The sequence below is a fragment of the Taudactylus pleione genome, unplaced genomic scaffold, assembly GCF_031769625.1.
Source record: "Taudactylus pleione unplaced genomic scaffold, aTauple2 ptg000003l, whole genome shotgun sequence".
NCBI classification, from domain to species: Eukaryota; Metazoa; Chordata; class Amphibia; order Anura; family Myobatrachidae; genus Taudactylus; species Taudactylus pleione.
The window spans coordinates 886164-910899 of record NW_028284406.1 but is presented as its reverse complement, the minus strand read 5'-3'; the positions used below and the strand labels follow the sequence as shown (position 1 = coordinate 910899).

Genomic DNA, 24736 nt, shown 5'->3' with positions numbered 1-24736 from the left:
CCCAGTCCACAAGATTATATGCAGTCAACAAACACACACAAAAAAAACACTGGTATCATTGATCTTGTTTTAATGGTTGGAAAATTGTTTACACATTGGGCAGATTGCGGTAAGTTTGGGACCAGAAGCGTACGTAAGGTGAACGCAGTCCCTGTTTCATGGAATTGTAGGTAATATCTGAATTGATTTCCAAGTATTGTCCATACTGAGTATCGTAGGGAAGCCAAGCGGTGGGGACTCCGGATGGCCCCTCGTTCGGATCACTGTGTTAGAAAACAGATAACATTACAGTTCTGATATCTCGACAATGACTTACAGAACAAATTGCAGACAGAACGGTGGAGACCTCCGTATTTGCTGATAGCATGTATACATAAATATCATTACATTTTTGTCTAGCTTATACATCTGGATGCTCTGTACCGGGCACAGCTCTGCAAAATACACTTTTAAAAAAAACTAAAAATGGTTCCTACTTCCGTCTCGCACAAACATTTGTCCATGACCCCAAAATCTGCTTGCCTAAAGGACTTGCAGTACATGTTTTCCAACCACAAGTGAAAAAATTAGTACAACCTGTGGATCTTTTAAAATGTGTCAGCCAGTAATTAATACACCTGTGCTCCAGCAAGGAGATATGGAAAACATGCATTGTTAGTGTTGTGGAAACACTGACAAGACATCATGGTGTCCCAGAGCTCACCCAGGGAACCTGCCAGACAGGCAAGTGCCTAGTCCTACACCTACAGGACCTAAATTCATTGTAACCATAATTTGGGCCAGGCCCAAGTTCAAAATGTTCTCCTTACCCGCTTGCTGCAAAGTTAGTCCAGTAAGCAATCATTGCTTCAGAAACGTCCCTGTCCTCGGGTCTGAAAGCCAGTAAGTTTAAAAATGGCTTTCCAAAGATAAACTGCAGGTCATCGGCATGATCAGCACCCACCCAGTTTGGGTATAGGGGCATACGAGTTGGGTGAGAGAACAGGTAGCTGTAGGTCTTTCCAGTCCTGTAAATGAGAATGAGGTAAGGTCCCATTCAGAAATTAAGCAGCATTATTTTATTTGTAATTGGCAAAAATAACCTCTAGGTGTCACTGTTTACTTGTTTAGAAAGTACATCATGTTTCACTGGCAGACCACTGGATGTGCCCCTAACCCAGTTACTCCTCATACACTTGTCTGGCACCTTACACCCAGTTTCCATCACTTACCTGGCACTCATGGAATGACGGGCCAGTGCCTCTTGACTGGGAGCCAGAAAGATGTAATCGGTCTCTGCGTCAATGACTGTCTTCTTCATGAGCTCTTGTTCGGGACTGGGTCCCCAGTTGAATGTGTAAAGTTCGTAAGCCATGTCCATTCCTGGCGCTCCTTTAGCCAGAGTTAGATCCTCGACCAGTTTCTGTACCTGAGCGCTGTAACACACTGTATGGTCAATAAACCTAAAATACTAGCTAGCTTATATATCAGTGTGTTAGTATAAGCTCTGTATTTTATCTATATATAAAATCAGATGTCCTGACTCGTCAACGCCCAGGCCAAACCCCTGGACCTAGAAACATTAAAATTCAGGAGAATATTCCTTCCATGATGTAGGCGACCACTGAGAAGGGATTTTTCAAAATTCGACCCCGAAGGGGGTGAAAAGGGCTAAAATGTGTCCTTCCCCTGTGCAATGTCCTGCCTGCCTGTCTCGTCGCGGCTGCTGCACACAGTTCAATATTCAAACACCAACTGTCACCCCAAATGCTGCCAAACTTCATTGGCAGTTGGTGCAGCTCCTCTATTTGTATAGTGAGGGAAGGGAGGGGAATGTCAAATGTGTTAGTAGGGGGTGAATGAAGGGAATGTTGCAACACGGGCGAGGGAGAGGAATGTGTTACTACAGGGGTTAGTGAGGGTAATGTGTTACTACAGATGTGAGGGGGGGTAATGTATTACTATAGAGGTGAGAGGTGAGTGAGGGTAATGTGTTACTACAGGTGTGAGGGAGGGATTGTATTTCTACACAGGCAAGGGAGGAAGATGTGTTACTACAGAGGTGAAGGAGTGGAATGTGTTAGTACACAGGTGAGGGAGGGTAATGTCTTACTAGAGCAGTGATGCATTACTATAGAGGTGAAGGAGTGGAATGTGTTAGTACACAGGTGAGGGAGGGTAATGTCTTACTAGAGCTGTGATGCATTACTATAGAGGTAAAGGAGTGGAATGTGTTAGTACACAGGTGAGGGAGGGTAATGTCTTACTAGAGCAGTGATGCATTACTATAGAGGTAAAGGAGTGGAATGTGTTAGTACACAGGTGAGGGAGGGTAATGTCTTACTAGAGCAGTTATGCATTACTATAAAGGTGAAGGATCGATGTGTTACTGGAGTGGTGAGATGGCCTTTGTGTCCGTTTGTGAATCAGCCCCAGACTTAGGCGACCCAGCTCATATATGTGTGTGTAATACCCCGTTGGTAAGGATACAGATGATGTGGTGCAGGTGTAGACTGGCGGCAATAATTAGTAACCCAAAATGACTGGAATGGATCACTGTTATAGAATCAAAGGTTTGGTACAATAAAACACATAAATTACAATAACAAAAACTATTAATCTTTCTTGCAATTGACTATTCCTATACATAATTAGCTACATAGTTTACACATCAGTAGAATGTCCCAATAACCTAATTCAGATAACATCATATGGTTAACTCTTTGTGCACATGTTGGGGGCTTTTATAGCGCATTTACAACTGAAGGTCTAATAGCAATGTTGCAGCGTTGGTTTAGAAAGTAGGAGCAGTGTCACAGTATCACCCATAGAAGGGAGGGGGGTGCCTAACCCTAAGTACCCCCCGGGAACTCTAAACCTAAAACGGCTGTCCGCGCCCGTCGGCCGGCTTACCTTCGATCGGTAAGCCGGGTGTCGGGCTCCCGGCATATGGAAAATGACAGGCGTCGGGATTTCGATGCCTGTCATTTAACCCTTGCCGGGATTATACAGTCGGGAAGCCGTCCATCGGCTTCCCGACTGTCTCCCCATAGAAGGTTTGTGTACAAATGGGTTCCTCTCACCAAACCTGAGGGTCTAAATTAGAATGCGACCTCCACTCCAAAAAGGTAGCCACAGCAGACAAATTGGGCAGGACGTTCAGCTTGGCTTATGTGGCACTACAAGTCTCAGCCACTCTTCTATTTTTTCCTCTGCCTCTCTCAGCTAATTATTTCTCCAGCTGCTAATCACTGTGCAATGGCCTCCCCCTCCCCTCTCTCTACAGCTCCAATGGTGACAAGGGATGACCATTGACCATCGATATTTAAGAACCATTGATGGTTAACTGCCGATGGCCAATGGTCTTGCCATCGATGGAAGAGAGTCAGTGGTCCTTCGCAGGGGCGTATCTATAATGGGTGCAGGGTGTGCAGGGCACACACTGAACATCCTGCACCCATATAGTCTTATACTTACCTGTCCATAGTCTCCAGACTGCAAATTTTGGTGCGCATGCACAGTATTGCTGTCCCTGGGCAAACGGTGCAGGCGGCATTTTCCCGGAGGCCCGCCTATGCGCAGTAGATGGCACCGCGGCACCACCAGAGAGAGGAGGGGGCCTGCACTCAATCTGAACACGGGCCGCCTCCTCTCTTAAAACATCCCTGGTTCTTCGCTATGGATGGCAGACTTGGAACAAAGGGTTTTTTTCTTGTTCCCAACACCATGGAGTTGTGGCCATCGAGGGGTGCAAACCGTAGATGGTTTTGTGCCATCGATGGTAATCACTGATGAACCATCGATGGTCAGCCCAATGGCCATCCCTAACTGTCACTCCTCCAAGTAATTATTATTATTTTTTTTTTAATCAACTTTATTTTAAAATGACACGAGCTTCAACCCCTTTCCAAAATGGCAAGTGTTCGGTATCACATATGTGTATAGCTCATCTTAACAGCATCTCTTGAGTGGCAATAAATGATTTCTAGTCTGGATGTGGATGGAGATAACACTTACGCAGAAATTGAATGAAGAGGTTCGTTGATCACGGATAAATCCATGCCCGCGAACAGATGGCCATCCATGTTGTTGACTCCAGCGAGATAGTCTACATCGGCTGCATTGTCGAATAAATTAACTGGGTCATCGGGGAGGAAATCTCCGTCTATGACTGCGGTTAAAGCCAGGTAGTGCACCACAGGGTCTGTTGTACGGGAAGAAATTAAACGCAGTTATTGTTACGCCCCCCCATGACAGATCTCCAAATATTACAGGGGGCGGGAGTAAATAAATCACAACAAACTTGACGAATCCTCATTTTAACATTTTAAAGTGACAGATTTATCAAAGCTTGGAGAGTGATCAAGTGGAGAGCGATAAAGTACCAACCAACCAGCTCCTGTCATTTTGCAGACCTAGGCCCTGATTCAGAGCCGGTCGCTCTGACAGAGCGCTCGCTCTGAATCAGGGCCGTTCATTTTTTTTTTTTTTTTAGAACGGCCTCCTGGCCGCTCGCAAAGCTGTGGGTGACCACCCACAGCTATAGCGAGTGGCCAGGAAGATGGTTGTGATGGTCAAGACCATCGCGACCATCGGGCTTGCGACGAGACCCTTGTGGTAGGGTCTCGTTGCCGCAAGCCCCAAAGAGATTTCGTCTGTAACAGAGCCGAAATCTCTCCCACTGACATCACTCGTGATGTCAGTGGGGCCGCCCCCAAACGGAGGCGTTCACATGGGAACACCTCCGTTTGGGCAGCCAGTCCCCCGGCCCACCCACCAAAGGGGGCGTGCTGTCACTCAACATCGACAGCACGCCCCCTTTGGTACGAGACCCGGAGCGACTGATTGCCCGTCACTATCCGGCTCTCGCGCATGCTCACGACAGAGCCGGCTCCGTCGTGCGCATGCACACTGGCCCACCATTGACCCGGTTGCAAGCGCACAGCGTTTGCGACCGGGTCTGAATCAGGCCCATAGCCTGTAGCGTGACAGTTATAAGCTAGCAAGTGATATAAGTGATAGTGTTATTGCATGATAAAACTTACACAAAAGCTGCACTTAAGGCCTGATTCATTACGGATCGCAACTGCGAATGCAATAGCGATTCCGCACGCAGGCTCACTGCGATAGTATGCTAATCTATTGCGATCGCTATGCCGCTGCTGCACTACATAAGGACGCCCACACACATCCGTAACCCTTAGCAAGACTGCGAAACCATCGGTACTATCGAGTACCATCACAGCCTCACGCACACTTGCACAAGCTCTGACCGTACCCAGAAATTGCTAACCTTATCGCACGCAGTGATTGCTCAGGCTGCGTACGGCGTATGCATGCCCCTGCAACGGCAGTTTCTCCCCCCCCCCCCTCTCCCGCCACCACACCCAAAGGGTACTTCTTGTCAATCTCTCTGCGATGGGTCTACATAGTCACTGCGATCCATCGCAATGGCCGGTTCACACAAACGCACTGCTATGCATGCGCAGAATGCAACAGGCCCTTAAACAGCAGTCTCCACTGGCCGCTTTGTTACTGGTGGCAGATAATATTTATGCCCTACAGTAGCCTCACCACCACCACCAGCTTTAACAGTTATTCCACTCCTAGATGATTTTTTAGGTGGGTATCCACGAGACGATATGCTCCATGGGCGATATCGTCTAGTGTTTCCACTGCAGTGACGGGCTCTATGTTGTTAACGACACTGAGCTTCCACACTGAACGATATCATTAACGATATTGTTCAGTGCCGGGCACCCTCCATCATTCCCGTACTTGCAGAACCTGACGATATCGTCAGGTTGCCCTGCAAGTACGGGCGATGAAAGATATCAACGACCAGCGGGAGCACGCATAGCTGGGCGTTGATGGCATACCCCCCCCACTGGACAATATTGCGGACGATGAACGGTAACGATATCGTTATCATTCGAATCATCCCAGTTAACGTCTAGTGCAGAGGCTCTCAAACTTGGTCACATTTTCCAGGTCACCTAGCAAGTGCAGAGGGGATGCAATCGGGAAGCCGTCTGACATTATGCCGGCTTCCAGACTGTCATATCCCGGCAAGGGTGAAATACCCGGCGTCTAGATGTAGACGCCACTCATTTCACCGGCGCCCAGCATCCCGATTGAAGGGATGCCGGGCGCCGTTAGCGGCGGAGGGTTAGGTTTAGGGCAGCCGGGGGGGACTTAGGGTTAGCCCCCCCCCCCGGGAGCGTCAGAGTTAGGCTAGGGGGAGGGAGGGTTAGGGTTATGCACCCCCGGGGGACTTAGGTTTAGGCAGCGGGGAAGGGGGGAATTAGGATTAGGCACTTGGGGGGCAGGTTAGAGTTAGGCACCCCTAAGGAGGGTTAGGTTAGGTTAGTCTATACTTACCTTACAACGATCGGGATTTCCAGCGCTGTCGGGCTCACGCTGCCGGGATCTGCTCCAGTGTCGGGCTGCCGCTGCCGGGAATCGATGCGGCCGCCGGTATTTCATACCGATTCTGTGCAGAGGTGTATATTTCATTACTCACTGATACATTTCGAAAAATCCACAGGTGGAGCTAATTATTTCACTTTATTCAGTGAGGAGACCTTTAAAACATGCACTGTTTGGGGTCCTGACGACCGAGTTTGCGAACCTGTGGTCTAGTGGATACCCGCCTTTAGAGTGTAAGCTCATTTGGGCAGGACAAGGTCATATTTACTTTCTATATTCTGTCACTGTTTGCTATTTATTGTGATCTTCTCAATTATCACTAATATTACAAATGGGCAGCGATCCTGTAGCAGCCAATCAGAATACGGCTGACATTTTCCTTCCTTCTTACATTGAAGGTTTGCCAGATCCAGTTTGAAGGCCAGGGTAACAGCACGGGGGTCTGCAGTCCGCAGGCAGTTAGACAAGGCGGCAGTGTCATCTTCAGGACAGCCAACTTTTCTGCCAATCTGTAAAAAAACAAAAACAAGTTACATTATTATAATTATTAGTGATATTATTAATTACTTTTATTTCAAAGTGTTGAAACACACTACTATAGGCTTCAGTACAATGTATGTTTTTTTATAACACTCACATGTATATATAGAGAAGGCGCACATAAACGGCCCAGGACATGGGGCAGGATGTACTAAGCATCGCATCCGCCATGCAGTACATCCCAACACTCTTTGGGTACATACCGTGGTTGATTACCGTGGTATGTACATAGAATTCTGTTTTACATAGCAAAGGACGGCTCTTCCGATAAAAACTGTCCTTTGTGATGCCCCCAGATAGAGGGACTTCTGGGTTTAACACTCAGAAGTCCCTCCGGCGTCCTTTTGCGCATATGAGGTATGCGATAAAACCCTCAAAAATGGCATTTCCCCCTTTAGTACATTCCGCCCGTGGTGCCGATAACTGCACCATGCTGCAAGATATGCACCGCTGAAGCTGCATGGGGGTTGGAGAGAGCGGACCTAGATCCAGGTGTGAGAGTGTACAGAGACACCAAGGACTAGATTTACTATCCTGCAGTTTGTCAAAACCACGCTTGGAACAAATGAATTTAAAGCGGCAACAGAAATAAATGTGTCACCAGGCTGGTTTAGCATTCATTTCTCTTGCTGCTTTAAATCCATCGTTCAAAGGCGCTGAATCGAAATTGATAGCTGGAGCTGTCAGAACTGGTCAGTGCCACGGACTGTTCATACATTCCCCATCATATCGGTGCGCTATCTTGTAGATAATGACAGGGGCGCACACCACTAAACCCCCATATCACCCGTTCATACAACTTCCCCATGTTCACATACAGATATCAAAGCTGATTACCATAGGCTTTACTGTACCAGTGTACCCAGAGGCGTTTCTAAAGAGGAGGGTGCCCGTGTGCAGTCTCCGTCACGGACCCCCTCCTCTCCCTCCGGTGGCTGGCAGCGCACTGAGCTGTGTGCGGCCAGCGCCACACTTGTAGACTCTGGACACTAGAGTGTGCCCAGAGTCTATAGGGCTTGCGCAGGTCACCAAGAAAATGGCCACGGCGGCCATTTTCCCTCTACTGCGCATACGACAAGAAAATGGCCGCAGCGGACATTTTCCATTTTACAACGCAGACACCGGCGCCGATGTGGGACTCCGGAGAGGTAAGTATAATATGGGTGCAGGGCGTGCGTTGCGGGACCCTGCAGCCATTATAAATACGCCCCTGAGTGTACCACATTAGCCGGATTAGGTACAAGATGGCGGCATTCGGGATCCCGGTGGTCAGAATCCTGATGCCAGCATCGCAACTAGGTTACCATCCCGACGGCTCGAGGTAAGTATAACTAAACTAACCCCTAACCCTCCTTCCCCAGTGCCTAAACTGAACCCTTCCTCCCTGATGCCTAAACTTAACCCTCCGCCTTAGTGCCTAACCCTAACCTTCCTCCTAGTGCCTAACCCTAACCCTCCCCCAACCATGCTACTTACTTTCGGGATGCGGGTGCCGCAATGCCGATTAGAGTCGGGATCAGGCGGCGGCATTCTGCCCGCAGGAATCCCCGCTGTCGGGATATGGAACGTGTCCCTGATTAGCCTCTACCTTGTCATGGTATGAAACTGGTGCATTAAATATTATCTTAACCCAACAGTAATGATAATCCATAGACACTTACCTCTTTGGCCCAGAAGAGAGGGTCCCGCTGGATAGCCCATGGGCACAGCGCAACCCCACTTTGGCTGATGGCACGTTTGAACAAACCAACATTATGAGGAGACAGTGTCTGCAACAGAGAGGTAGAAAGGGTCACTTACAGCACTGCGTCTGTGACCTACAGATGACTTTTATGTACTGCATGGGTCCTGCTGACACTTTTACTACACACATTCATCTTATATTCTTCTTTTACGCTCTTATGCCAACTATTGATGCGCCAAGCAGAGTTGATTGTTTTCGTTGCCCCTGCACTTGTCTCCAGTGGAAACTTTGTGCCGTATCACAGAGCAACAGGAATAAACAACAATGAGTTTCATTTACGTGGGCACAAATCTGGTCAGGCAAAGTGCATTTACTGGCAGAGAGAGATGATGGCGAATAAGGGGGGGCAACAGTCTTCACCAGCCAATGGGAGTCAGGCATTGGATAAATCACCTCATGTCACTCACGGCGCGGTTTAGACGCCCGGTGATATTTGGTGCCCCTAGGCAAAGGGGATGTTTTGCCTAGTGGTAGAGCCCGCACTGCACAGTGTAGCATTTCACATTCCAATTGTGGTCACATGTTCATTACCTGCAAAGAGACGCTGGCACCCCCAGCCGACTCCCCAAAAATGGTGATGCTGTTTGGGTTTCCTCCAAAAGCAGCGATGTTCCTCTTCACCCATGCAATGGCCATATGCTGATCCCACAGACCGTAGTTTCCTAATTTATAGGAAGAATAGTTATTATTTGAAGTTTATACTGGTTCCAAACTATAGACAGAAGTAATTAGACAATGTCTAGATGGACACCAGATGTTAGACAGTTAATAGTTTATTTATTATTTATTACCAGTTATTTATATAGCGCACACATATTCCGCAGCGCTTTACAGAGAATATTTGGCCATTCACATAAGTTTCTGCCCCAGTGGAGCTTACACTCTATATTCCCTAACACATGTACACGCACACACATACACACTAGGGGTAATTTTGTTAGGAGCCAATTAACCTACCAGTATATTTTTGGAGTGTGGGAGGAAACCGGAGTACCCGGAGGAAACCCACGCAAGCACAGGGAGAATATACAAACTCCACACAGTTAGGGCCATAGTGGGTATCAAACCCACAACCTCAGTGCTGTGAGGCAGTACCGCTAACCATTACACCATTAGACAAGGATAAAAGTTCGACACAGACAAAAGTCAGACACATTAAAGTTAGACATATAAAAAGTTCGACAGGTACAAAAGGTTGACATGAAAATGATCGACACGAAAATGGTCGACTTTTTTTAGGGTTAGGTTTAGTGTTAGAGTTAGGGTTAGGCACTTACTGGTGGGTTAGGGTTAGGCACTTACCCCCAGGGTTAGAGTTAGGCACTTACCCAGATGGTTAGGGTGAAGATTAAGGCTAAAAAACAAAAATTGTCAACATTTTTTCTTTCTTCTTTTTTAAGGTTAAGCACAGGCACCTTACTGGACGGTTAGGCACTTACCCCCACGGTTAGGGTTAGGCACCAGGAGGGAGGGTTAGGGTTAGGCACCAAGGGGAGGGTTAGGGTTAGGCACCAGGAGGGAGGGTTAGGGTTAGGCACCAGGAGGGAGGGTTAGGGTTAGGGTGAAGATTAGGGCTAAAAAAAAAAAAAAACTGTCGACCATTTTTGTGTCGCCCATTTTCATGTCGAACTTTTGACCCTGTCAACCTTTTTTTACCTGTCAAACTTTTTACATGTCTAACTTTAGTGTGTCTGACTTTTCTCTGTGTCGAACTTTTATCCTTGTCTAACTATTGACTGTCTAACATCTGGTGTCTATCAGACATTGCCTAACTAATTACTGTCTATCTCTTATACCATACCCAATCACCCATGCAATGGCCACATGCTGATCTCCCAGACCATAGTTTCCTAATTTATAGGAAGAATAGTTATTATTTTAAGTTTTTACTTATTCACAGACAACAATGAGGAGCAGTGATACATTGCTACAAAGGGGTTTCCAGGATCCAGGGAGAGTATTGCAGGTGAGGTTGCCCCAGTCACCAATTTATACATTGTGAAGGATTTTTTAGCCTCAGATATCACTTTCTAACCACCATACCGGCGATGTGCCGTTTCGGACTGGCACATCGCCGCTAGCACCATGGTGACTCTTTTCCTTGCACCCCATGCAATTTAAATCTCGCCAGATCACCCCCATCACGACAAATTAAATTTCTCCCAGGGGGAGATCTACTAAGCCTTGGAGAGATATAAAGTACCAACCAATCAGCTCTAAATCGTCGTTTTTCAAACACAGCATGTAAAATGGCAGTTAGGAGCTGACCGGTTGGCACTTTATCTCTCTATAAGCCTTAGTACATCTCCCCCTAAGTGTGTTATTAGTTTAGATCACAAAGCTGTGACTATGTGATTGATTTAGATCACAAAGTATATGACTATGCTGGGAATAGTAGAGAAGTTGCCGATAGTAATCAATCAGCATTGAGGTAGCATTTATCAAGTACATTCCATAAAGTGATAGGTAGAAGCTAATTGGTTACTATGGGCAACGTCTCCACTCTTTAGTAGGGTTGATACATCTCTTTGTAATACAGTAAATCGCGACATTAAGTACAGGGTTGGGGCTCCAAGCCACGGTTTACATAGTCATGCCCCAGCCACCACACACCTGGCCAGGGGCGGAACTAGCGGTGGTGCAGCCGTTGCCTTGCTCCGGGGCCCACTGTGCTGCAGGGGCCCAAGGCCGCCGCTGCACCCACCGCTAATCCCCCGGGCCCCACAAGTGTAGGGCAGACCGCAGTGAGAGACGTCTGCCCTACACAGTAACAAACACATAGCAGCCAGCCAATGAGAGTCAGACAGACTCTCATTGGCCGCTCCGTCCACAGAGGGCGCTCCACCTAACCGGCTCCCCCCGCAGCGGGTAATGGGAGAGACGTCATGACGTCTCTCCCATAGTGCAGAGCGGGCCGGGAGGTAAGTTGTGTGGGTTTTTGTGTGTGTGTGTGTGTAAGGGACACGGCACAGACACTGGCACTGCATAGGGGAGGGGGCGCTACTGGCGGCACTGTATAGGGGGGGTGGCTGCTAATAGGGGCACTGTATGGGGGGCGCTACTGAGGGCACTGTATAGAGGGGGTGGCCTCTACTGGGGCACTGTATAGGGGGGACTACTACTGGGGGCAATGCATAGGGGGACTACTACTAGGGGAACTGCATAGGGGGGGACTATTACTGGGGGAACTACGTAGGGGGGACCACTTCTGGGGGCACTGCATAGGGGGACCATTATTGGGGGAACTGCACAGGGGGCCCAAAGCATATTCTTGCTACTGGTGGCACTGTATAGAGGGGATGGCCTCTACTGGGGCACTGTATAGGGGGGACTACTACTGGGGGCAATGCATAGGGGGACTACTACTAGGGGAACTGCATAGGGGGGGACTATTACTGGGGGAACTACGTAGGGGGGACCACTTCTGGGGGCACTGCATAGGGGGACCATTATTGGGGGAACTGCACAGGGGGCCCAAAGCATATTCTTGCTACTGGTGGCACTGTATAGAGGGGGTGGCCTCTACTGGGGCACTGTATAGGGGGGACTACTACTGGGGGGCAATGCATAGGGGGGGACTACAACTGGGGATAATGTATAGGAGGGACTACAACTGGGGGCAATGCATAGGGGGGACTACTACTGGGGGCAATGCATAGGGGGACTACTATTGGTGGTAATGCATAGGGGGGATTACTACTGGGGGCAATGCATAGGGGGGACAATTACTCAGGGTCGGAACTAGCGGCGGTGCAGCCGGTGCAAGGCACCGGGGGCCTGCTGTGGTGCATGGGCCCATAGCAGCCGCTGCACCCCTGCTAGTGTACCCCGGGCCCCAAGTGTAGGGAAGACCGCAATGAGAGCGGTCTGCACTACACATAGTTTACAAACACACAGCTACCAGCGGTGGCTGTGAGTTTGTTATAGCAGCCAATGAGAGTCAGACAGACTCTCATTGGCTGCTGCATCTACAGAGGGAGCCGGCTGGAGCTCACTCATAATCTCCACCTAACCAGCTCCCCCCACAGCGGGTGATGGGAGAGACGTTATGACGAGTGCAGAACGAGCCGGGAGGAGCGGACACTGCGGCGGTTGCGTCAAGGTAATGTCTAAATCCCCTTCCTGGAGAGGACCCTGTCGTCATCAGCCAGTGTCCAGCATCATTCCCTACCATCCAAGTGGGCATAGGGGGGGAATATAACCTTGTAGCGAGTCACCGAGCCCGAAGCGTGGCGAGCGCAGCACTTTCTTTTTTAGATGGGGGCAACTTACGTGTTTAGCTGGCCTTAATGGGCATGAACTGCACTTCCGCCCGCACTCACGTCACTTCCAGGTCCCTAGCATGAAAGGTAAATAAGCTCTACCGTCGCGTCAGGAGCGGGGATTCAGGTAAGTTGTGTGTTTATTTTCTGTGTGTAGCCTGGCACAGCACGGGGGGCAGGGCGGGCTACTAGGGGGCATTGTATATGGGGTGGCCGCTACTGGGGGCACTTTATGGGGGGCTACTGGGGACACTGTATAGGGGGGGCCGCTACTAGGGGCACTGTATGGGGGGGACTACTGGGAGCACTTTATGGGGGGTGGCCGCTACTGGGGGCACTGTATATGGAGGACTACTACTGGGGGCAATGCAGCATATGGGGGATTACTACTGGGGGCAATGCATAGGGGGGACTACTAGTGGGGGCACTGTATGGGGGGTGGCCGCTACTGGGTGCACTCTATATGGGGGATAACTATTGGGTGAAATGCAGTATAGGGGGGATTACTACTGGGGGCAATGCACAGGGGGGATTACTACTGGGGGCAATGCATAGGGGGGACTACTGGGGCACTGTATGGGGGGCGCTACTGGGGGCACTGCATAGGGGGCACTACTACTGGGGGCACTGCATAGGGGAATTACTACTGGGGGCACTGCATAGGGGGGACTACTGGGGGCAATGCATAGGGGGGACTACTACTGGGGACAATGCGTAGGGGGACTACTACTGGGGGCACTGTATAGGGGGGACTACTGGGGGCAATGCATAGGGGGGACTACTGGGGGCAATGCATAGGGGGGACTACTACTGGGGGCAGTGTATAGGGGGACCCAAAGCATATTCTTGCACCTGGGCCCACCACTCTCTAGTTCCGCCACTGCACCTGTCCTCCCCGATCTCCGGGAACACAGAAAGAAAATTGTATGAATTCATCTCATTGTATTAATCGCTGATAGAAATAATTAATAAAGCTTCCTGTTCTTATCGCACTACACAGCAATGTAAGAAAAGAAATTTGCTTGAAAAGCAGGGCTCATAGGCGTCTATTTACTTGGATGGATATAAAGTGATAGGAGATAAAGTACCAACCACTCAGCTCCTAACTTCCATGTCACAGGCTGTGTTTGAAAAATGACAGTTAGGAGCTGATTGGCTGGTACTTTATCTCCATCCACTTTAACTCCACTCCAAGACCTAGTAAATACACCCCATAGTGATGAATCTCTATTATAAAACTAACTTTTTCTTATATAAAAACTGTGTTTTTAATTATACGTGTGCCATTGACCTCACTGCACGTCACTGAACTCTTTAGCTAGTGCAACTAAAAATCGTAAGTAGCCAATGGCTTATTCTGCCCCTGCTGTGCTGCATGCTTACACCATAAAGAGTAATGACATCTTTCCTCCCCTCTCCATAACATTAACTATATAGCTGATGAAAAGGGGTCAAAAAGCTAAAATAGCAAAGCACAGCATATAAATGATTCCCTTTCAAGCTTTCTGTAGCATTCATTCTCATCTCCCTGTGTTTGAATGGCCACTCTGTTCACAGCATTATGATTACAAGCCAGGCATGCAGTTGTATGAAGCTTCCGGCTGTCGTTCCTCTCCTTCTCCATTCCACCACGTTGGTCCAAGACAGACATGACCTGCTCTTTCATAACCACATCAGTATCGTTATACATACAGTAAATACGTTTTATAGACTGTGGAATCTACATGATGTAGCAGCCAAGTCTTACCAGGGATGTTGGCGTCTCCTGTGCTGAGGAATCCCAATGGTCCCAATCGGTAGTTGAAAGTCACCACAATGACATTACCACGGAGCGCCAGCTCTTCTCCATCGTACAGATAATTGTCCAAAAAATTGGCTCCTTGAGCTGAACCAAATAAATAGGCTCCACCGTAGATCCATATCATAACTGGCAGGTTTGTGGACACTACAAGGAGAAGACTCATTTAGACTGAGAGATATGAGCACTATATGTTATTAATTATCTGTAGGTTCACACTGTAACTTCAGGATTATTACTAGAGGTTCCAAGTGTTTTAATAAGGGCTATAGATACACAACACTCATCATTGTCATAACTCCCAACATTGTGCCAGTGCAAACCTGGTAAATGTAGACAGTGCCATGTCACACATATATGGGGCAAAACTGGGCCACGTGGGGGCATGCCTAGCGCTTCTGAAGTGTTATCCCGCCCCAGCTCCCTAAAATGACCACTGCATCTATGCGACATTTCTCCTAGGGCAATTGGTTCTCAATCATTTTCCTCCTGGATACCCACTGGCAGTTCTTATAGGTACCCCTAACATTTGCAAAACAATACATTTATAATGGGATGTAGTTGGCATCCCAGAGGTTGGACTTCCAGCGGTCAGAATACCGTTGCCGACTGAGGGGTCTATTTACTAAGCAGTGTTAGGAGACAGAGTGAAAAGTGATAAGGTACCAGCCAATCAGCTCCCAACTGTCATTTTGCAGTTAGGAGCTGATTGGTTGGTACCTTATCCCTTTTCACTTTGTCTCCTAACACAGCTTAGTAAATAGACCCCTATATCCTAGCTCTAGAATCCCGTCCAGGGTTATATTTAGGTTTAGGGGTTAGGGTTAGGCACTGACGGGAGGGTTAGGGTTAGGCTGCGCAGGGGGGGGGAAGGGGAAGGGTGGGGGAGGTACGGTTTAGGGTGAGGCTGCGGGAAAGGTCCCATACCCAGCCCTTTGTAATTAATTTTAATGCTATGACATAACATGTTTGGTCATCACTACATATAAAATAAATAAATGCTCTATGAACAATTATTTATATATATATATATATATATATATATATGACACAATAGAATTTATTGTATATATATATATATATATATATATATATTACACACACTTACACCCTGACGAAAATGCATGATTGGAGGCATTGAAACGTTGGTTCACTAAACAGTGTCCTGTGTTAATTTTCTACGAGTGCCACCGAATCCCACATATATATATATATATATATATATATATATAAGCAGTGCAAACAGGCAGCGGCACTCGGAGGTTTGATATACGTAAAAAAAGTATTAAATACACATAGTATAACACCACTTGGTGTTATACTATGTGTATTTAATACATTTTGTACATATATCAAATCTCCGAGTGCCGCTGGCTGTTTGTACTGCTCCTATATTCGATATTCACCCAGAGGGCACCGGAGTTGGTGAAACCCAGTGGGTGAGTGCCGGTCCGTGCAGGACTATATATATATATATATATATATATATATATATATATATAGGGATACAGACATATTGACCATTTCATTTTCTTACCAGGGTTCTATTGTGAGGCACGGGGCTAGAGATACCTCAGATACTGCTCTGGTTTGCGGATAGATCCCCTTCAGTAGATGTACCCTGATACTGCTTTCCCTATGTGTCTGATTATCACCTTTATGCTTTGCCATTAAACACATTTTTCAAGTGACCCTGAGCATTACAGGTTGAGAACCACTGTCCTAGGGGGTAATGATAACACAAACAACCCTCAAACGGATGAGCCTGCCGGCAATGTGGTGACATGGCAGCACTGGTGAGGACCGTGGGACAAGTCTCTACAGTGACCAGATGTGGTCTCCTTTATGTCCATTTATATCTGTAGCTCTAATGGTGCATACACACGGACAGATTTTTCCTTCAGATATGAACGATAACGATGTAAAAATCGTTCAGTCGTTCATATCTGAAGGAAAATCTGGTGCATACACACGATCAGATTTTTTCTTCAGATATGGACGATAACGATTTAAAAATCGTTCAGTCGTTCATATCTGAAGGAAAATCGTTCATATCTTACATGCCTGAACGATGGACGATCAACGATGCGCGTTCCCGTTTGTCAGATAACGATATCTGACATCTGATGGGTTTGCAGCCAGACTTGGACGATTCCATTCATTTTAATGCAGTCAAAAATCGTTCAATCGTTCAAATCGTTCAAATCGTTCAAAACTTTGGTCAAATCGTCCAAATCGTTCAAATCGTTTAATCGTTCAGTCGTTCATCTGACAAATCTGACAAGTCTGACAAATCTGACCGTGTGTACGCTCCATTAATGAAAATCGTTCAGTTGACAAGTCTGACTGAACTACAAACTACAAACGTGAACGCGCATGAACGATAATCGTTCATCATTTGACTCAGAAAGTGAACGATTTTTTCAAACGATTATCGTTAAACGATATCGTGTAACTATAATCATTAAAAAAATCGTTGTGTGTGTATGCAGCTTAAAGCTTGAGTTAATGAACGATTGTAGTAAACGATTTTCTACCTTGAAAAATTAACTAAAATCGTTTACTAAAGTTGTTCATTTACAATGTTCATTTAAATGTAATGAACGATTTTTATGAACTACAAACGATTTTTGCATATTAACTTAATGAAAATCGTTGAGTTGACAAGTCTGACTGAACTACAAACGTGCACGCGCATGAACAATAATCGTTCATCGTTTGACTCAGAAAGTGAACGATTTTTACAAACGATTATCGTTTAACGATAATCGTTCAAAAAATCATTGTGTGTGTATGCACCTTATGACATGAAACAATTCATACCAACTATACTGACCCGAACTGCCAGAATGAGGAACCCAGATATTCAAGTACAGGCAGTCAAGATCCCCACGGGTGTCAGTCTGTGATAAGGTGACTTGCAGACAACGATCCTTATAGCTAGTTGCCTTCAGGGTACCTAGAGAAAAATAACAAGTAATAAAAAGTCTGCTGAGGGATGGAACGAATAATGTTTTTTTCTTTTTAAATCTTATTACAACAACAGTACTGTGGGCGCTTTGAAGTTTTGTTAAGTTGGTAATAAAGTTTCTTTTGAAAAAAAAACATGACAGGCAGGAAACTAGAAACTGATAGTTGATGAGAGGCTGGGTTGCTGCAGTGAATTAAACTGCTTAAATGACTATTGGGGGAGATGTATCGAGCCTTGAAGACAGAAAGTGGAGCAGTAGGCCAAAGCAACCAAGCAGGGTCTAACTGTCATTTCAAATGACGGTAAGAAGCTGATTGGTTGTTTTAGGTAACTTTATCGCCGATGACGTCATTTTCGCCATTTTCACTTATCCCCATATTCAATTTCAAAGACTTTTTCGCAGGTGCGAAAAGTCTTTGTCAAAAACAGGGGATAAGTTTTCACCACTGAAAAAAGTGCAGAATTGAGGTTTTGGGGTGCAGACTTAAAAAAAAAAAGTACCCTGCACCCCTTTGAATGTCCCCTTAAAGTAATCTGTGTAAAAAAAAAAAAATTTTAAAGTTAAATAGGACACCCCAAAAAAGGAGGTTTCGGTTTGGGGACGAAAATATAATAATTGGGGGACAAACTAAAAAACTTTTGTAATAGCCTCAGGGGGGGGGGTCCCCAAGTATACATCAGGTGTTTTTTAGAATGCGCTCGGTTGCGGCAGGTGGATTTTGTAATGATTTTTAAAAAAAATCACTTTAGGGACTTCAAAATATGCTTGCACCAATTTTCATGTACCCCAAATTTGATGGGATTCGTTTTTGTTTTTTTTAAATGAAGCTAAATGCTACTCTTCACCACTTCTTTAAAGACGCATTAAAGCGCCTGTCTCGGCTGTTTAAAAACCCCAAATACCTTTAGCAGGCCAATTCGGAGGTACCCATAGTGATCCCCCATGTCTGACCATCTATTGGGGGGTGTGACAGGCTGATTTCCCCAAAAGTAACAGGACTTTGATACTTACTGTAACACCCTCTAAGGGTTGGTATTTGTAAATACACCCCTCTCAGTGTTAGAGCTTGCTTCCTGTTGTAGATTCTACATGCCTGAGACCCTGGGATCAGTTTTCAGGTAAAGGAGGGGCTGGAGAGATAGACACGCAGGGGTGGGAAGACTGGGTGTGTAGCTGGCAGAGCAGAGGGAGGAGGGGGAGAGAACAAAGGGAGTTGAGAAGAAGAATTTGGGAGAGGGCAGACATCTTTGGGAAGCTTCAGAGCTGGAAGCAGAAATGTAGCCCTTGTGCTCCCCTGGCAGGGGGAGATTGGCGGGGCCGTGGTGACTGCCACGATGCCCATCTAACGCCAAAGGAGAAATAGGTCTGGAGTGAGACCACTGAGATAAAGTCTGTGAGAGACCACAGAGAAAGAGCTGGAAGGTTGCAGTGTGAGCAGCTCAGTGAAGTGTTCAGCACCCATGAGAGGGGTAAGAGACGCAAGTATATGTGGTGAAGAGATGGGGAAGAGGAATTTCCCAGGAGCTTTTACTGTTAAGGTACCAGAGGAGTCCCTTATGCATAAAAGCCACACAGCAGCCATTAAAGGGGGGGTCACTGTGGTTGCAGTGTGGCTATAGGAGCCATTCCTGTAGGATAGGGATGGGCAGCAGCTGAGCGTCTGATAGCTGCAATAGAAAAGTCTGTATATTGCTGTCCCATGTGAAAGAGAAGGGGAGCAGAGAGAGGCAGACTGTGTATGAGACACTCTGTATATTGTCTTAGAAGAGACAAAGGAGAGGCAGAGTGCAAATGAAGTTATGTGAGATGTGTGTGAAGCTGTGGAACTACAGCCACCAGCCAGCATAGGGCCAGGTGGACCTGCATGTATGAAGTGAACTACAGGCACCAGCCAGCAAAGGGCTAGGTGGACCTGAAGTATGAAGTGGAGAACTACAGGCACCAGCCAGCAAAGGGCTAGGTGGACCTGCACGTATGAAGTGGAGAACTACAGGCACCAGCCAGCAAAGGGCTAGGTGGACCTGCACATATGAAGTGGAGAACTACAGGCACCAGCCATCAAAGGGCTAGGTGGACCTGCACGTATGAAGTGGAGAACTACAGGCACCAGCCAGCAAAGGGCTAGGTGGACCTGCACATATGAAGTGGAGAACTACAGGCACCAGCCAGCAAAGGGCTAGGTGGACCTGCATGTATGAAGTGGAGAACTACAGGCACCAGCCAGCGAAGGGCTAGGTGGACCTGCACATATGAAGTGGAGAACTACAGGCACCAGCCAGCAAAGGGCCAGGTGGACCTGTGTGGGTAAAATGCAAAGCATTCATTGTGACTGTGCTTAAAGACTGTGCTGGTGAAGAAGAGTGTGATGTAATGTAACCATATCCATAAGATTGTCCTACACCATCTGACATGCCAAGTATATGAGCTGGAGGGAGAGGAGAAGCTGCTATAACCATATTCTTGTCCTGTAAAGTCATGTGCAGGAGGAGAGAAATAAATTGGTTTATCTTTATAAGAGAAGGTCTGGCGCCCAAGTTATTCAAAAGAACTGTTACTGTATGTGTATAGCTATACCCGTATCTATATGTGTGACTGTTATACAGCCTGCATGGGCAGGGACCCCCTTCTCAGGTATTGCCCACACCCTGGAGAGCTAGCCTGAGGCAATAGGAGGTGTATCACTCCAAATGCACCTATGTACCACACCGCACACTGAAGGGGGGTTACATTACCATTCCACCGGGTCCCGTTTTCGCCAATTCCTAATTGAATACAGGCATACGCGGGCACGCACCCTATACTTTATCCCCAGGAAAAACTGCGATGACGGCGAAAAGTCCGAACCTCAGACTTTTCGCCTCTAATTGAATATGACCCCAAGGCCTGATACAACTCCCCCTACATAATTTTTACAGCCTTTTTCTTTATTCTTTAACTTGGCACTACTATTGGCAAACAGAATTAATCAGAACATATTTATTGCTTAAGGACCTTCAGATGCAATTTTTGAGTATACAGTATTGAATGGCTTTTTTTTTTCTTTCTTCTTTGTAGGTATTGTGCTTTTCAGTAATGTCTTTATATCATCAGTTAGCACTGTGTATCTACACTTCCCCTGGACCTGATAGAAAGATGCCCCACCCCCCACTTCACCAGATAGTTTTATCTAATGGTAAAAGCATAGCAGACTTGTGTCTTATCCCACACAATCATAAATAAACACCTATGTATCACCATATGAATAGCAAGCACAGAACTCAAGCAGCCCATACCCGGTGCGATTATGCAGCCGATCCGACTGACTGGTGCGATTTGCCTGCAACATCGCACCATGTATGGGCCTGATGTCTTACAAGGCGCGCTCCCGTGGGGTCGTACATCGCATCTCCTGATCGTACTGCAAAACCAGTCGATGCGATGTGCGATCCCATGCAGCCATATGCGGTTGAGGCAGGGGGGGAGCCGGCATATCGGGCGGTCGGACACCCGATCACGCTGGGTGTGGGGACCGCCCGATATGTCGGCCGTCAAAGCGCCTGTCGTCTTGCACGGTGCTATCGCACCGTGTATGGCCATCATTCAAAAGAGAATGATCAGCAAAGTGTCAGAAGAGTATGTACAAGCTAATAGTTGGGAAACCCCTGTAATGCCTCATTCCCCAATAATGAGGTACGCTTTAAATAAAAAATGATACTATACTTTATACTTTAATCTGAAAGCTTGGCTAGAGTCTGAGAGAGCGATTCAATTGTTGCGCGGGCGGTGATAATTAATGAGTGCCTAGTTTTGCAATTCAATTGTTATGGGCACTCATTAATTATCGCCCTCTTCATGCGATAATAGACCGGGTTTAGCCTTGTAAAATGGCTAAACTCGTCTAAAGTCCTGGTTAGGGTGTCCTAACCACGGGTTTCTCTGACATTTTTGCTCGCACCCTCCTGAGGGTGCGAGTAGAAATGCTGGCGTCAGCGTCTATCGCGTTCAGACCAATCAACAATTAAATTGTTAAAAAAATATCCGTCGGCTAAACAATTGCGTCGCCCCCTGAGACTCTTTTTTTTCTTATCACTCGTCTGTGTGTACCTTGTTCCCAAGTGGGCGGGAACAGAACAATTTTTATCCAATCAGATCATCTGAATGTACACGGCACCACAGCACAGAATATTTCAGGAAATGAATGCACTGATCTTGTGGGAGGCAGTGAACTTTCCCTGAACACGATTCCACTCAGACGGGGCCATAGCATACTGACCATTAAGAGTGGACATGTCTCCCTGAGCTAGCTGTCACCTGCTGTCATGGTCCGGCCGGCCGATGGCGTGATCCACTATGAAACGCATCATTGTGTTCCGGGCCCCCTGCTTCACAATACCGGTAATCGCAAGCATTGTGTAGCAGGGGCGGGGATACTATGACATGATTGCATCATCATGCCCGCCCACTTTTTGCAATATGCCCCCAACCCTTGCACAGCTGACCTGGCTGCCTCAGCCGGTGAGTCGACAAGGATGGGCGATAATCACTGCAGCCATAGAACACCGGAGCTTGATTCTGAGTTGGAAGTAAAGCAAAAGAGAGCAAATAATTGTGCACCTTGGTAATACCATGCTACACTGCAGGTGGGGCAGATGTACAATGTGCAGGGAGAGTTCGATTTGGGATTGGGGGCGTCCAAAGTCAAATCTAAATTGCAGCGTAAAAATACAGCTGTCTCCGTGTTTGTGGGCTACATGCAAAAGCAGCTGCTATTTACCCTGCATGCAAACAAATAAATGTATTTGCCCCCCTTGCATTGCAGCTTGGTTTGTCCCCGTTTCTGAACCTTTAGTCATCAGTTATCGATCTTGTCTATATAGCTGACCTTAATATCATTGACGAGTCAGTGGGAGATGTTCACCCAGGTTTGACGAGCCCATTTATATGAGTACACCTCCTGAGGGACGTACCTGGCCATCCCGCATGCCTTTCTGCCTTTTCCAGGATACCAGGAGTAGCAGCAAAGGGAATTCCCTTGAAAATATCAATGTAATCTGGAAAAAGGGCTCCGATTTCCTTTGTGGTTCCCTCTACAAATCCCCCTTCGGTGTAGACTACCCCCAACTGCAAGAGAAAGGACACAGCGACTGTTAGCCAACATTTATTTTATATTGTTATGATCTGTTATATTTATATAGCGCATTCAATGGAATACATGAGTGAGCAGGCATAGCTGGTGGATTGTATATGTCTATATACACTACGAGGAAACGTAAAGTTGAACTCCATCCAGGGTCATACCACCTTTGAGGACAAGGGAGGAGAATCAAAACGTCTTTGGAGAAGTTGCCCATATCAACCAATCAGCTTCTGTCTATCATTTATCTAGCACAGTCTATGAAATATGGCAGTTAGAAGCGGATTGGCTGCTGTGGCCAACTTGACCACTTTTTCTCCTTAGACGGTTTGTTGCATCTCCCCCAGAGAACCTTGCCTCAGGCAACACAATTTTATGGATGGCAGAGCATTTTCTTCTGGCCTCTAACATGCCTCTACTGACCTCACCACCAGCCTCAGGCTTCCGACCTAGGGGGAAGCAGTCGGGAAGTCGGCGGACAGAATCCCGACCGTCGGCTTCCCGACTGTCCAATCCCGGCAAGGGTTAAATTACAGGTGTCGAAATCCCGACGCCTGTTATTTTACCTACGCCGAGAGCCCGATGCCTGGCATCCCGATCGAAGGTAAGCCGGGCGCGGACAGCCGCTGAGGAGGGAGGATTCGGTTAGGTGCTCCTGGGGGGAATTAGGGTTAGGCATCCCCCCCAGGAGGGTTAGATTTAGACTAGGGGAAGGGGGGGGTTAGGGTTTGGCACCCCCCCAGGAGACTTAGGTTTAGTCAGCAGGGAAGGGGGGTTAGGATTAGGCACTTAGAGGGGGGATTAGGGTTAGGCACTGGGGGGGTTATGGTTAGGCACCCCTAAGGGAGGGTTACTTACCTTAATCACCGTTCGGAATTTTCACCAATGTCGAGCTGCCGCTGTCGGGATTTGAACCGCCGGCCATGCAGCCGTCAGCAAATCATACCGATCCCCACCTAGGGGCCCATTTATTAATAATCTCATTCGCATTGAGATTTGGATGTGATATTACCGCTCCTTGGTTGCTTTGCAGGATGTGATCATAGCGCCGTGATGTATGAAAAAGTGCATGTAGGATGGGGGCTCTGAAAGGATCGATGTGCTGGGAGTGAAGTGACCGCGTCGACTGTGCCGAGGATCCTGTGCAGGCGATGCGTAGCCCATCGGCTACAGCAATTTATGCCATAATCCCAACATCTGGTAAATCTGACAGCAACGCATCCCCCATAGAAAACATCGTTGCCGGTTGTTTTCGGGGAATAAGCCACAAATATATCATGATAAATGGTCCTCTTATACTGTATTTGGTAGTGGAGGTTCTAATGGCCTCTAACTTGCCTCTCCCAGACTCACAACCTCGCCACAAGCTGCTCTCCTATCATGTCAATTACATCCTGGGCAGGGGGTGGCCGTCAGAACCCGATGTTTCCCATCCAATGGAGATGCATTAGCCGGGACTGCGATGGTGGCCACAGTCACATGCTTCTTTCCGATGGCTTCCGATGCCTGCAATCCCTAGTCTGATGGACGACTTCCTCAAACAATGGTGAAACGGTCTTCCATTGAAGTCTATGGCCAATTATTATTATTCTATATGCATACAGAGCATATAATCGATTGAAAATGAAGGTGAAGATGGCACTATCCAAATTCATTTCACATTGGCTGACATGTCTGCAATGCATTGTTTATAATTTTTATATGGTTGCCGAACTCCCTCGATGGCTATATATAACATACAGTAGGGATTGCATTATCCCAACAGCGACGGGATGAAAACAAGGTCTATCCATTTCTCTTACCGTTACAGCATGGGCAGCTGCCAGGAGGCTGGCAAGTGCCAAGCCGAGAGCTATCCAGTGAGACATGTCTGGACCCAATCTCAAAGGGGTGTCTTAC

The 24736-nt window shown here is 47.2% G+C and overlaps 1 protein-coding gene across 1 annotated transcript; it reads right to left on the bottom strand.

Annotated features, from left to right (window-relative positions):
- Positions 1–64: 64 nt before the first annotated feature.
- Positions 65–24705, bottom strand: LOC148543414 (bile salt-activated lipase-like). The gene is made up of 11 exons (XM_088451752.1): positions 24640–24705; positions 22671–22824; positions 17589–17711; positions 14702–14899; positions 9224–9354; positions 8610–8717; positions 6800–6917; positions 3997–4183; positions 1212–1415; positions 810–1007; positions 65–263 (listed from the first exon to the last, which is right to left on the bottom strand). Exons 1-11 carry the CDS (start codon positions 24703–24705, stop codon positions 89–91), a joined length of 1662 nt encoding a protein of 553 aa, XP_088307878.1. The 3' UTR covers positions 65–88.
- Between the last annotated feature and the right edge of the window lie 31 nt (positions 24706–24736).